This window comes from Camelus dromedarius, chromosome 12 (genome assembly GCF_036321535.1).
Source record: "Camelus dromedarius isolate mCamDro1 chromosome 12, mCamDro1.pat, whole genome shotgun sequence".
Classification (NCBI taxonomy): domain Eukaryota; kingdom Metazoa; phylum Chordata; class Mammalia; order Artiodactyla; family Camelidae; genus Camelus; species Camelus dromedarius.
In genome coordinates, this window is record NC_087447.1 from 45,899,327 (window position 1) to 45,915,159 (window position 15,833).

General features: G+C 40.8%; 1 protein-coding gene across 1 annotated transcript; it reads left to right on the forward strand.

Moving 5' to 3' along the window:
- Window positions 1–4,743: 4,743 nt before the first annotated feature.
- LOC105098046 (olfactory receptor 51G2) lies at window positions 4,744–5,685 on the forward strand. The gene has a single exon (XM_031459383.2). It carries the CDS (start codon window positions 4,744–4,746, stop codon window positions 5,683–5,685), a length of 942 nt encoding a protein of 313 aa, XP_031315243.1.
- Window positions 5,686–15,833: the final 10,148 nt, after the last annotated feature.

The following is a 15,833-nucleotide window of genomic DNA, read 5'->3' on the forward strand; positions in this document are numbered from 1 at the left end:
ATGAGAATACAAGCATAGACTGGTTTCTCCAGTTGGCTCCTGATGTCTAGAAACAAAGGGCTGTGCTCTGAGTGGGTCAGAGGCAGGAAGAGGAGATGGAGTCCCTGAGTGTAGGCAAGAGTCAGGAGCTTACAGGGTTCCCTGGGGCACCAAGAATAAGCATAAACACTGTCACAATATTTCCAAGAACTTGGTCTAACTTCTTTCCTCCCCTTTGGTGATAGGAAAAACATTTAATCAAAAAGCCCCTTTTCATGTTACATAGGGTTATGTATACTCAACATGCACGCTGTCACATCAGATATGCCTAAACTATACAGTTAGGATGAGAAGGAAAAGGTTGTGGGCCAAGACTGGGCTGGGCTAACTCATGAATTTTAAGTCTCACCTTGGACTGGTTTCGGGTTACTGCAAGCGACCCTTTGCTTCTGCTTTTATGATACTGCCTGGTTGTACTCACCTTACTGGTTGATGGACCCCGAGTTTGCAAGCGACCCTTTGTTTCCGCTTTATACTGCCTAGCTGTACTCACCCTGTTGGTTGATGGACCCCGAGCTTGTAAGCGACCCTGTAAAACTTCACTTACACTTCCCGGGGGCGCTCAGAGCTCCGGAGCGAGAGCCCCACTGAGCCCGCCGGCATAATAAACCTGAGTACTCCAACCCTCCGAGTGGCATTTGTTTCTTGGCTGGCCTGCTGTCTCTGTAACAAGAATATATCATTGATAAAACACTATCAGCAACACCTGCTGCACTTCCCTGAAGCTGTAGGGGTTGTTCAAAACTTTCACCAGATCTTTAAAAAGTAGCTACAGTGTATAAAATCCTCTGGGTTTCCCAGCTAGACAGCTCACAAGACCACTCTCTTCTTTCTTTTCCTTCTCCCCAGGGTCTGAGATAATGAGGGACAGGAAGCCAGTCCTAGCAGGAAGTTGATTAAAGATCGTTGATTGGGTCTCCATGGGGACCTCAGGCAGTTTTATAAAAATCAGGAAGTTAAAAATCCACCCTCTAGTTTCTCCATTCCCCTCAGAGCTCTAGTTTTAACCTTCCTTCTCCTTTGTTGTTAAGGCTCGGAACCTCTGGGTTTAGTCTTGGTACATTAGGAGTCAACATAGTGAGAAGGTGTTCAGTGCTGAATTGTGGAACCAAGAAGAGATCCCCGAAGGCTCAGCCTTGTCTTTGGAGAGGGAGAGAAATAAAGGGATTTTGAGGCACAGGAAAGGCTGTAGAGGGTTCTTTGCTCAAGGTGGGACTGCTGGAGTCAGATCTTGCTTACTTCGTGGGATTTCAAGGCCTGGTTTTAGCACTAGCCCAGAGAGGAAAGAATAGCTCCCTCACATCTGCTCACTTCTTTAGTTTTGTGCTCAGAGTGTTGCCCCATGCATGGTGACAGTAGGAATATTGCTGAGACCCAGGGAGACAGGCCAATTTGGCAAGTGAACCTGAGGTGCAGGAAGGAGATGAGCTCAGTTACTCTAGGTTCAGTATCTGCCCTTTAGCATCAAACACAAGGTTATAGAATCGGGAGTTATTTCCAAGAAGCACAGAGATAGAGGGGCAGGAAGAAATGTGATCCTCTGGAGAAAAGCTCGACTGTGGTATCAAAGGACATTTCCCTGAAGGACCACAGCATATGACTGATGGAATTAGAAGCAAGCATTGCACTTGTACAAGTCACTCTAGGAAGTGGTCTCCAAGAAGAGCAACGGGGGACAGAAAGGCATTTGTTAAATTTCCCACCCTTCTCTACCCTGGACAGCTACTTTTGGTACTGGTCAGGAACAGTGAGAATCTCACCAGAACTGAGGAGGAATACTCTAAGGACCTTTAAATAAGAAGCCCTTGGAATAATTATCTTACTAAGATCTCTTCGGCCAACACACTAAAGGTGAAACCAAGCAGATATGTCCTGGCTTCACTCTTCTGGATTTTTGTTTACATCCAAGTTCCCTCCTTCAACTCATCCTCATAAGTCCTCTCTTTCTGATTCCTGTTCTGCTCTACTCCCTTAAAATGTGAAGCATAAGCTCTCATTCCAGAGAGGCTCCCTTGAGCTAGTAGCTACAAGAAGGTAGGGACTGACACTTTTGATAATTCTCTTTATCATTTGTCATTTAATCGCCACCCATTTCAGACAGTCTCGACTTTAAAAACTGCCTGGATTTGTTAACCTAAATGTTTACAAATTCTCAGACTGTGCTTTGGAGCTCCAGAGATTTAAGTTTGGATTCCAGCTCTGCCACTGATTGGCTGTACAATTTTAGGCACGTTCTCAAATCCTCTAAGTTTTTCTCACCTTATTTGCAAATTGAGGTAATGATGTTAACTTGCAAGGCTTTTCTAAGGTCTAAATGCTATTTCTTTTGCAACATTTTCGGTCCAGTGCCTGGCAAATTGTAGATGTTCATCAAGTATTATAGTTCTTTCTTCTTTACCACCCTACCTCATTTTCATGTCAAAAATACTTTCTGCCTTAGATTTTATGAGTTATATTGTTAACTACCAAGTAGCTTGGCTGTCACTTACACATAAGTTTATCACTTCTGAATTCACTCTGATGAATAATGTGCTGACCACTGATCACAGCCAAAGCAGAAACTGGGGAACACCGCATGACAGTCAATCTGACCTTCAAGTGAACAGTAAGTTAATAACAGTGGCTGTTAATTTCGTTGGATTGGGGAAGAAAATGTCTGAGTATGTATTTGTGTGCATTTCCCCAGTAATTTTATTTATTCACTCAGCTAAAGAGTCAGCACTTTTTTTGAAGACCTATCAAGCCCTTCATTGTATGCTAGTTGCTGATAGTTGACAGTAACTTTTCATCTGTGTGGGTAGAAAATGTAACAGTTGTTTAGAGCCTGGAATCTAGAAGAAAGTCAGATCTTGATTCAAACCCCATTTTGGCCATTTTACTATGTCTTTGATCTTAGAAATGTCTGTTTCTTCTAAGCCTCTGTTTCCTCATCTATAACATGATATTATTAATAGAACTTTATTCATAGGATTTTTTTAAAAGAGATAAAAGTATGCACAAAGTTAGTCGCAGCTAAGTAAGTAAAATTTAACTCTTAGTCATGCATTAAAAAAATATTTGCTGGGCACTTGCCATGTATAGGACACATTCTAAACACTATCTTTTCAGAATTAAACAAAGCAAAGCCCCCACCCACTTTGAGCTCACACTGCAGTGGGATTATTAATGGGAGTGGACCGATCACTGCTCTGGAAATCAAGAGGCTTAAATTGGCAAATGACTTCTGCCTAGTGACTGTCTTCTTCTGAGCCTTTCTCTCTTCATTTACAGAAGAATGAGCCCCACCAGCATCCATGTCTTTTGTTCTGTGGACTCTCTCAGGCTCTGCCCTGTGACTGGGGGTGTGGTCAGATTGCTTCAGTATCTCCTCTCACAGAGGTTCACAGCAGGGAGCCTGCTGCTTTAGGGAATGGCTGTTACTGACTGATATGAGGATCAGAGCTTTGATCTCTTACTCCAACAGTCGAGAATAATTTTACAGGCAGCTGTTCATGCACTCTGCAGTTCTCTCTGGAATTCTGTGAGCTGAGTAGCATTTATGAGCTATCTGCATCAAGCTAGGCTTGTATAGCAGGAAGATCAGAGGAGAAGGCAAGTGAAGGATTTGTCTGTATCTTACATTGGCGATGACATGTGGCCGATGAAGTTAAACAAAAATAGACAGAAGGTAGGAAGGAAGGAAAGTAGGAGGGGAGAAAGGAAGGAGGAGAAGTATATGGTCAGGCCACCCAAAATGGTTGTTTGCTTTCTCTCTACATCCTCTGCCCCACCAGTCCCTGCTTCACCTACTTCCCACTCACAAGACTGACCTCTCACCTTAATCTCAGAGCCTAATCAGTAAATACCTTCATATTTGTCCCTGGCCCCAGTTAGTGATTGTTCTAATCTTTAGATCAGAATGGCTCCCCTTTGATAGTTTAACAAAGGGAAGACCTCTGACCTCTGCCCATTGAAGTCACTTAGCCCTAGGGGCTACAAGGGCCCTGCCAGTCTGCTGGTTTCCTCGAGAATCCAACAATCTGATGTGCCAATCTGAACTCAATTCCCCCCATAATGGATAGTCTCTTATTTCCCCTGGAGCAGAGACTGCTGCTGCCTCTGCTGTCCATGGTGGTAAACTATTGATGACTCTGTTGCTGACTCCAGGCTCTTTCTTTGGTCTTGAGGCTGGGCAAGCACAGGGCTCTCAGGCCTGCAGCGTGCAGCGCAATAGGAGGAAAAAAGAAGGAAGGAGGGAGCAGAGGAAGGGAAGATGAAAGAAAGAAAAAAGGTAAAGAAAGAGTAAAGGACCTAAAATAAGACAAAGGAAAAGAAGCTGAGAGAAAGGTTGAAAAGAAACATCAGTGAAAGTTTGAAACCTCATAAGAGGTAGGCAAATTTAAATACAGCCAACTTACATATCTGCTATAGTGAAGTATAAGCACTATAGTGAGGATGCTCTGCACCTCTCAGCCTGAAGAAGCAAGGAGAAAAAATTTCAAAAAAAAAAATTTCTCTAAAAAAATATTGAGAGGGAATCAAGGACCAGATGGAAATGACCTCTGGAGGAGACACACAGCTATAGGTCTGCTTGATCCTGATCTCTCTCTCTCTTTTTTTTTTTTTTTTTTTTAATAATTTCTTCCCAGGTACAATCACTAGCTTTTTCTCAAGTCATTTCAGGGATCTGGAGGGACGCCACCTGCCCCCTTCCCCGCACACACAATGACGCTGAGGTCCCTGGAGAACAGCAGCAGCACGTCCTCCACCTTCCTGCTGAGCGGCGTGCCTGGGCTGGAGCACGTGCACCTCTGGGTCTCCATCCCGCTGTGCTTCATATACCTCGTTTCCATCCTGGGCAACTGCACCATTCTGTGTATCATTAAAACAGAGCCCTTGCTCCATGAGCCTATGTACCTCTTCCTGTCCATACTGGCTCTGACCGACCTGGGTCTGTCCCTTTGCACCCTCCCTACAGTGCTAGGCATCTTTTGGGTTGGGGCGCGTAATATTGGTCATGATGCCTGTTTTGCCCAGCTCCTTTTCATTCATTGCTTATCCTTCCTGGAGTCCTCCGTGCTACTGTCCATGGCCTTCGACCGCTTTGTGGCCATTTGTCGCCCCTTGCACTATGCGTCCATTCTCACCAACACCGTCATTGGCAGGATGGGCCTGGCCTCCCTGGGCCGCAGTGTAGTGTTCATTTTCCCATTACCTTTTATGCTCAAAAGATTCCCGTATTGTGGCTCCCCAGTCCTCTCACATCCTTATTGTCTCCACCAGGAAGTGATGAAGTTGGCCTGTGCAGACATCAGAGCCAACAGCGTCTATGGCTTGTTTGTCATTGTTTCCACAGTGGGTGTAGACTCACTCCTCATTCTCCTCTCCTATGCCCTGGTCCTGCACACCGTGCTGTCCATCGCATCCAGGGCCGAGAGACTCAAGGCTTGTAACACCTGTGTCTCCCACATCTGCGCTGTGCTGCTCTTCTACACTCCCATGATTGGCCTGTCTGTCATCCACCGCTTTGGGAAGCAGGCGCCTCATCTGGTCCAGGTGATCATGGGCTTTGTGTACCTTCTCTTCCCTCCACTGATGAACCCCATCGTCTACAGTGTGAAGACCAAACAGATCCGAGATCATGTGACCCAAGCCTTTTGTTACTAGCTAGTATTGGAGGCACTATTTCCTTAAATATGCCCTTATTTACTTACTCAACAAACAAGAAATCACAACTGTTACACAACTCTCCCTCTGGGGCAGGGTTGGGGGGTAGGAAATTCACTGCAGTATGGTGTGGTAGATTCTGTTTTCCCAAAATGGCCAGAAATGTTTCCAATCCCACATTCTCTTCTAGAAACTTGTCATTCTTCCATCACTTCTCCCTTTGTAACTGGTTCTGACTTTGTAACAATTGAATGTTGTGGTAGTGACCCCATAAGACTTCAAGGCTAGGTCATAAAAGGCAATATGGTACCCGTTCTCTCTTTCTTTCTCTATCCCCTTTCCATCTCTATGTCTATAGGCATCTGTTCCTCTATCTATCTCACTCAATGCTTGCTTGCTTTTCAAAGCCAGTCACCAGACTGAGCAGAAGCCCAGACCACATAGACAGCCCACATGTAGGGGTTTTAACCAGTAGACCCAGCTGAGGTCTCAGCCTTAGCTGGGTCATTATCAACTACTAGTGAGTCAACAAATCTTTGAACTGTTCCATCTCCCAACCTTCCTGCCTCTCCAGCTGCCACCCAGTGAAACAGACAATTAATCCTACTCTGAACCCAGTCCAGATCACAGATTTCTAAGCTAGATAGATGTTTGTTTTTCAGAGACACTGCATTTTGGGGTGGTTTGCTATACAACCAAATGTTACTTGTGTTAAGCAAAGAAATAAATTGATTAATTAAAAAGAAACTGATAGAGGAGCTAGAAGAAAGATATCTTCCTTGAGCTGGGGAAAGAGAGTGGCATGAAGGGGTTCCACGACTTGGCCTAGCAGCCAGCCGTAAGGGACACCTAGCAGTTGGGCAGCCAAATCGGAAAATTACAGTCTATAAGAACAGTGTGTGCAAAACTGAGAAAGAGGTGTGAGAGAGAGGACACTGTAATCAGGGGAATATCTGAAACTGTCTTTGCTGTCACAGTTGTTCCCTGCAAGTCAAGGAAGGGTAGAGAATTACAGGGGTGGATGGCAGTGAGTGGTAAGAGGTTGAGGCACCAACCACATCAGAACAGTCATGAGCCAATGGACTAAAGAGAGAGAAACCCTTATAACTGACTATCTGTGTTTTACAATTGTACCTCCACATTGCTCCAGATGAAAAATTATCTTTTGAGTAATATTTGTCAGTATAGAGTCTGTAACTTTGGCTTGGAGGTATCTGTGAGGAAAGCAGGTCTAGATAAGATGCTGCCAAGGAGAACTTTGAACATCTAGAGGGAAGCACGTTCCTGCCTGAGTTTAGTGCAGGGTCAAGAAAGGGAGTGGCAGAGGGAAGAAGACAAAATTCTCCATTACGACCTTTATGTGAAGCCAGTTCTCATTTGAGGTTAGTCTCATTTAAGGCTATCTAGCACCCTTGACGTTGAACTCTTGGTGGGTCGTGCGCCAACCCCCCCACCAGTGCCTCATCCTGTCAGGCATGAGAAAGAGAGTGATTCTGAAATGGTGGTTTATGGCGACCTTGGCTGTCACTCTGTGGAAGATCCAAGATCAATTACACAGCAAATAGAATAAAAGAGAATATGTGTTTGAGTGTCATGGGTGGTTTACATCACGAGATGTAATCGTGTGTCTGTGCATGCACAAAACTTCAGAAAAATCATAAAGCCCAGGCAAATTCTGAAGCATGCATACAGCTCCCAGCTGGAATCTATATCCACGCTATCTATGTACCTGACATTTTAGTCCTCCTATGGGAGTCATGTTCTCTTATATCTTACAATGAATTAAAGAGTTATCATGATACACTGGTCAATATACAACACTTGGAGTCAGGTTTGGAAGGTTCTATTTTCTATGTGACTTAGCAAAATTATTTTATTGTTATAAGCTCAGTTTTCTCTATCAATGTCATTCCCACAAGACTCTCTACACATTTTAAATATATAATATAGATGAAAGTTTCAAAAAAAAATCTTAGCCTGTTTTTCAGCTCTAAATAAATTGTACTTACTTTCATGCCTAAAATAAAACCAATAACACAGAGTAAAATCCATCAATCATGGAGAATGTATAATAAGTCAAAGAGAGAGCCCTCCAACAGCCTGAGGGGGAGGAGAATCATGGGTCATTTTCCAGAGGGGCTGCCTTAGCTGAGTCTTAAAGAATAAGCGGAAGTTAGATGAACAAAACTGTGTGGCTGGAAGAACATTCCTTTGTTCCACAAAGGGCGGTTGAGTGGGCTCTTTTCTAGGCAGAGTCTGCATTCTAGGAATACAGAGGGCAAAAGAATGATGGATTGTGTTTTTGGCTTACATTTTGGTGAGAGAGACAGATAGTAGCAAAGTGAATGGTTAACCATTTTAGTCAGTGCTAAGTGCTTTGAAGGAAGCAAAGTAGGGTAACAGGTGGAACGTGATGGAGGAATCTGTGAGCTGGGGAGGTCTCCATAGAGGGGATTTTCAAGCAAAATTCTAAATTATGCAACGGAGTGAGACATGAAAAGATTTAAAGGAAGAGCATTCCAAACAGGCAGAACAAGTGTCAAGGGCCTGAAATGGAAAAAAAGTGGAATGTTGTAGGAAAAGCACAAGGACCAGTGTGGCTAGAGCTAAGTTAGCAAGAAGCTACATTAACTGGTAGAAAATTATCAAGTAATTATTTGATATTAAAGACAGGAGAGAAGCGTGCTAGGCAAAGATGATATTTCAAGGTCACTGTCAGAAAAGATGCTTCATGTAGGAAGTTAAAACGTGGCCATGAGAGGTAGTTTAACATGGTCTGAGGGACCCAGGATCAAGCGCTCATATCTAAGATCATAATTGTTAAACTTTGCAGCATAACTAACCCAGAACAGATGGGAACAGGGAGGGGATGAATTGTACCTTTCTATAAGAAAACTAAGGCCCAGACTCCTCTGATAAAGTTGTTAAAAAGAAAGGCAGTTGTTGTAAAAGGCCATGACATTGCAGCCAAGCCTGGATAACAGCCTTTATGCATGGAATGTGGAACCAACCTCATTCATTCATTTATTCATTCAACACTGAATGATTGACTTTCGTAAAGGTTACTTGTGATAAATTGGTAAACAAGACACATTTGTTACCCTCAAAGAATTTATAGTCTAGTAGGGGTATCTAGAGTAGTTTAGTGTTTAGAATGCTCTACAGATTGAGTCCTAAAGGTCAGGTTAGAATTATCCATGTGAAAATGAGAAAAAATATAGTTCTCTACATAAAGCAAGTATTTTGGGAAAGAATCAAGACATGACAAAGAGCACTACTTGTTTAGAAACTATAAATAATTCTTGTTGAGAACCACCCAAGTGGTAGATTGAGAGAAGGGTATCCTGAGATGCAGCCAGGCACACACAGGGATCAGAACTTGCAGTGACTGTAGACTGTAGACTGAATTCTTTCCACCAATTACTATTGAGTACCTGCTTAATACCAGTCAATGTTCTTGGTTTCAGGAATAGAGCAGTAAACACAACAGAAAAAAAAACGCTGTCCTCAGGAGCCTCAGATTCTGTTGATAAGCTTAGATATAGGCAAGTTATAAACCTGAAAAATAAAGAAGATAGAATGTTGAATGATGAAAAGTGCAGTGAAGAAAAATTAATGTAGGAAAGTGGTATTAGCTGTACTCAGCAAACCTGTATTTTTTTTCATTGAATAATATTTTATTTAAAAAATTTTTTTAATTGAAGTATAGTTGATATACAATCTTGCTTTAGTTTCTGGTGTACAGCATAGTGATTCAGGCATACATATATATATTATTTTTCATATTCTTTTTCATTATAGGTTATTACAAGATATTAAATATAGTTCCATGTGCTAATTTTTAGATGGTCAAGAAAATCTTCTTTGAGGTGTTATTTCAAGGAAATGAAGAAGCGACACAAGGATATCTTGGGGAAAGGATTCCATATGAAGAGAAGAGCATGTGCAAAACTTCAAAACAGGAACGTGTCTTGTATGTTGAAGGTAGGTTAAGACTCACAGTCTGGCACAGTGAAAAAGAGAACACAGCAAGAAAAGGAGAAAGGGAGATGGTGGTGATGATATTACTTAAGCCACTAATAGAGATTTGGAATTTCAATTCAGAATGTGATGGAAAGTCATTGGAGAAGAGTGAGCAGGAATATAACATGGTACCCTTTTTTTCCAGCTTTATGGAGGTATACTTGACAAATAAAATTTGTGTATATTTAAGGTGTACAATGTAATGTTTTGATATATGTATGAATTGTGAGAGGGGGGAGGATATAGCTCAAGTGGTAGAGTGCACGCTTAGCATACACAGGGTCCTGGGTTCAATCCCCAGTACCTCCTCCAGAAATAAATAAATAAGTAAACCTAATTACCTCCCCTCCAAAAACAAACAGAAAAAGGTGAAATGATTATACAATCAAGCTAACTAACATATCCATCACTTTACATAGTTACTTTTTTGTGATGAGAATACTTAAAATCAACTCTCTGAGCAAATTTTCAGTGCACAATTCAGTTATGATTCACTTTAGACACCATACTGTATATTATTAATCTCTGAAGAGTACAAAGTTTCAGTTATGTTGGATGATTAAGTCCTGAAATTCTAATGCTACTCTTCTCACTAAATTATTTTAGTTGTGTTTCATTCTGCTATTTTTCAAAAATATGTCATTTATGTTAATACATAATGAGCTTATTATAGGCATTTTAATAAATTAATAAGAATTTAATGTTATCAATTTCCTCCCTCTCTACTCCACTGAACAAATGGATGAATAGATGAAGAGTATAGCAAATTTATAGATTAAGATATGTCTCAGAAAGCAGTAGGGCAAAGAATAAAAAAGTTGATAGGAGACTTAACTGTGAGGTATGCATAAAGCTAACTGCATGTATAGACCAAACCAAAGAATAGAAACAGCCCCTTTAATGAGAAGCCGATGAATTATTTACCTAGGGAAGTACTATAGTCACATTTGCACTTGAAGATGTTCGGTCGGCCTATGACATAGAGAGAATGGATTAGGAAAGGGGGTGGGAAGAGTTGATAAAGGAAGAACACGTAGGAAGCTGTTACAGCAATCCAGATAAGAACTCATCATGCCAAGTACCATGGTAGAATCGTCAAGAAAAGTGAACAGTATCAGGAGATATTTAGAAGAAAGAAATTTCATGACTTAAAATTTTCATGACTTTTTTCATACCTTGGCTGTATATTCATTGGACTAAACAACAGGAAGAAACAGATGAAGTTTTCTCCCAGGTTTAAGCTTTGAAGAATTAAGTGTATAAGAGTTCTACTTAAGGAAATAAAGAATACTTTATAAGGAACAGGCTTCAAGGGAGGAGTTAATTAATTGCATTTTGAAGATACTGATCTCCAGATGCCTGAGCTAACACAGAAAGTATGCAGTGGTTAAGAATTCAGTTATAAGATGAATGAGTTCTGGGGGTGTAATGGACTGCATAGTGACTAGAGTTAACTATGCTGCATTGCATATTGAAATATTGTTAAGAGAGTAGATTTAAAAATTTCTCAAACACACATAAAATAAATGTACCTCTCAGGTGATGGATAAGTGAACTAACGTTTTTCGGTAATCACTTTGAAATATATACATATATAAAATCACTGCATTGTACTCCTTAAGCTGCACAATGTCATATGTCATATCTCTCTAGAGCTAAAAAGAAAAAATTTATAGAATAAATGGAATAAAAGTACTCTTTCGACATATGCATACACACACACACAAACACACGAACTCAGGTTCAGGAATAGACTAACATGAGTTGAATCCAGATCACATCACTTACTAGCTGTGTGTCCCAGGAAAGTTTTTGAGCCCTGGAAGCTCCTGCCTTCTTATCTGTCAAGTGGGGAGAAGTAATAGTGCCTCCTAATAGGTTAAAATAAGGAATAAGTCTGATAAGGTACTGGATATTGTGTAAAGCACTTGGTATAATATATGGTTCTTAATAAATAATCAATAATTGTGAGATATTATTATTATTACTATTATTCTCATTACAAAGCAGTGTCAAAAGGTATTTGGAGCTAATGGGTCTAGAGCTTGGAAGAGAATTCCATGGTACAGAAATGAACTTGTGACCTGAGATCCTATATCAAACCTATTGTAAGGCAAGGCTACCCAGTCACTTTACCTCTCCCAGAGACAGCCGAGAACTGGAGTGACACACTCAAATCCCTGCAGAGGGTGTGCGGTAGGGTAAAGGCATGAAGTAAAACTGTGGAAGACAAATAGCGAGTGGTGAGGTGTGACTCGTGGAAAACTCTATCTTAGGGGACATGACCACTCACCTCCAGAATCTGGGCTGATGTTACTAAATATGCTAATTCATAAGAAGAAAATACAAATCCAGATTCTTAGGTAAAATGTCATTTTTTTCCAAAAGGTTGGGAACTAATTCAATTTTAACAGTCCCACAGTTATATGCATTAAATAAGGCATCCTCTAGCAAGCTTTGTCCTGTGAACCACCAGTTTGCACTTCTGGCCTGTCAATGTCTCCCAAAGAGCCATTTTTTTTTTCATTTGTTCTTTTTCCTTTATATTCTGAAAGACAATGGAGCACAAGGCTTAACACAAAGGCAGTGGCCCCCAAAAGGCCTGAGCCCAGCCCTCAGGTCTGCAATTTTAGCAATTACTCAATTTCTCTAAACTGTAAGTTTTGGATGAAAGTAATATCTACTTTGGATAATCATTATAAGAACTAAATGAGATACTGTATGTCATGTATCTGGTAAAGTGTAGAACAAATCATATATTATCAATTAAGTCTGGGCAATACATTTGCCCCTCAGATATATAACCTTATTTCTCCAGAGTACTGAGTTTATCCAGCCAAGATTTTACTACCTCCTACCAATCTTACCCCAAATGAAAAGGAGGGTGACATCCCAACACGTCCCTTACCTCTTTGTTCATGGCTTCAGTCATCCCAGCTACCACAGCCAGGACCAACTCTTCAAGGCCCTCACCTGGAAAGGCTAGAAAAGAGATTTAGGTCTGATACTTTCTTGGACTTTCCTCAGGGGACGTTCTCCTTTCTTCCAATTTTTTTCTTTCTTTTATCCACTGGATTTTTGTTTCAGGTTTTGAGGAGCTTATAATAATATCTACTTAGTAAGTTAAGAGTCAAAACATGAATGTGTAGAAATTTTGAGAGCTCCATTTTTTAACCATTTATCATTTATTGTACAGCCTTGAGGAAGCTGCTGCATCTGTCTGGGCTCTGGTTCCTTTATCTGCAAATAAGGGACTTGGCATCAGTGAGTTCTAGGGCTCCTTCCCTCTTGTAAGAGTCTTTGCTTTCTGGCTATGTCTGTTTGTTCTGGCCCGAGCTTTCATCATGCCTCCAGTGAGAGTGGGCCAGCTGTTTTCTAGGTGCTTGGCCTGAGAGGAAGCAGAGAAAGATGCAGCAGCGAGATCGTAAGATTCCTTCAGGTACATGGACTTCACACTTTACCCCAATCATAGTACCCGAGAATGGGTAGAATGAGTGTTTTAAGTGAGTGGATAATATCATCGGTGTTACTTTTACTAAAGATCACTCTGGCTGCAAAATGGAAAGCAAATTGGAGGGTATTATGGAAACAAGGGGCCAAATTAGAAGGCTGTAAAAATTTCTCACAGGATAGGATGGTGATTTGGACAAGGATAATGGCAGAAGAGATAAAGAGAACAGGGAAAACTGACAGATGGTTGAGAGAAAACTTGTATAGGACTTTGTGTTGTTTGGATGTTGGAAACAGAGTGAAATAGTGCCCATGGGTGTAAGAACAGGTATGAGTAGGGAGAAGTAATAAGTTCTCTGGCCCTTAGGAAAGCAGACAGCAGTGTTCTGGCAGACTCTACAGCCTTTACTTCCAGCTTGGCATCATTGTAGCAATGGGAAGGGAGATGCCTGAGGGAGCGATCCTGTGCTGTTATCTGAGGTGATTCACATAATATAATTTCAGGTCTCTGTCGACAGAGATGCTGGAGACTTTAAGCTTAAGAAATAAACAATGCTTTTATTCAATGGTGGTCACTCATGAACTCACAAACTGATCAACGTATACTGAGCCCTTTTTCATCCAAGTATGTGTTAAACCAATAGGGATGCAAAAATAAGTAAGACATACAGACATACATAGATCATAGAATTTATAATTGGACCAAAGCAACCTATCTTTAAATAATTAATGGCTAATAATTGTCAAAATTTTGTTGTAGAAATCAGTACAGTGTGAAAGGAAATACAATTCAGATCTGTAGTACTATACTTGGAGCAGGAGGGGGTCAGGAATGTATTCATAGAGGAAGTGTACTTAAGCTGGACTCGGTTAAAGAGCTAAATGAAAGAAAGAGGCATTGAAGAAATTTATCTGTCCTCAGCAGAATAATGCCCCCCACAAGGATTCCAATGTCCCAACCCCCAAAACTTGTGAATATGCTACTTTATAAGGCAAAAGATACTTTGCAGTTGTAATTAAGGTCAGAGACCTTGAACTAGGGAGATTATCTTGGATTATCCAGGTAAAAGCAGAGAACCTTTCCTGGCTGTGGTCAGAGGGAGGTGTGACTATAGAGGAAGGCACAGGGAGATGTAACATTGCTGGCTTTGAATACGGAGGGAGGGAGCCATGAGTCAAGAAATCTGAGTAGCCTCAGAGGCTAGAAAAGGCAAGGAATCAGATTCTACCCTAGTGTCTCCTGAAAAGAATGCAGGCATGCCAACACCTTGATTTTAGCCCAGTGAGATAGTAGGATTCGTGTCAGACTTCTAATGCATAGAATTGTCAGATAACGCTTTTGTGTTGTTTTAAGCCATTAAGTTGATGATGATTTGTTATGCAACAGTAGAAAATTAATATGGCATTCCTGACATAAAACACACCAGAAGCAAAGGTTTAGGTGTAAGTGACAGTGTGATGCATTTCTGTTGTACCAATGAAGTGCTGCACTTCATCAGACACATTAACAGGTATAGTAGAGAAAAGCAGGTACTGAATGATGGAAAGCCTTTGTGCATATATAGAGCCTTGCTACTGTCTTCTACTTATCAGACACCTATTGAAAGTTTTCAGATGTGGTTACAGTTATATTTTAAAAAGATCTTTCAAGCAGCTAATCTCAATGCACAGGATGATAAGATAATCCAGGGAAAGTTTTAAATATGAGCTAAAACAACAGCAGTAGGAATTGATGGGCAGAAAAGCGATATTTTATTAAGGGAGGATAGTCATAGTTTGCTGATCCAACCTGGTTTAAAACACGTATTTGCTTCCATGTCTACACCTAAGTGTGACTGTCTTGCAAGTGAGGACAGCGCTACTTTTCATGACAGTTAAGCAGCATGCTAGCCTCCTTTTTCAAACTGTCTTCAGGATGTCTTTGAATATTGTTGCATACGTCTGTAGATGAGTTGCTTTGTGGACTTTGTGAATTTCCTGTAAATTATGTTTGTTTTTATAACAACAGAAACAACAACAAAAAAAACCTTAGTGATTTTGTTCTCTCCCTGCCTGTTCCCAGAACCCTCACTTCATAGTGGAATTATTGTAGCAACTCCCATTGACCTCACTTCTTCATTTTTCTCCAATTCAACCCATCCTGCTCAGGCTTTCAGACATGTCTTTCTTAAAATTTGATTTATCATATTAGGTGTTTATGGTACAGATTAAGTTGGTTAGAGTTTCCAAGATTTTTCTACGTCCTCCAAAATCTGGTTCACTCACACCATTGAAAATTGTCCCTTAGTATTTGCCAAATTAAATGCTCTTTTCCAGCCAGACTAACATCCTTCATCACTGCTATGTGCCCTGTTGGTTTACTTCTCCTTGACCACAGAGTGAATCTACATTGCATATATATATAGGTTTAATAAATGCTACTTGAATAATAATCTCAATCTGTCCAAATTTTATCATTTTTTAAGGATTGACTCAAACCCATTACATAGCGTTTTGTTGCAACTACTCTTAAAATGTGAATTAAACTTCTGGAGTCATATCACACATCACCTGTTTATTTAATCTTTTTTAAAATTTTCTATTATATGCCTGACTTTATGATAATTACTGTACTGCACATTTTCTCACTCTCCCCCAACCCCAGGCCTCCACTAGATAGTGACTGCTGTGGAACT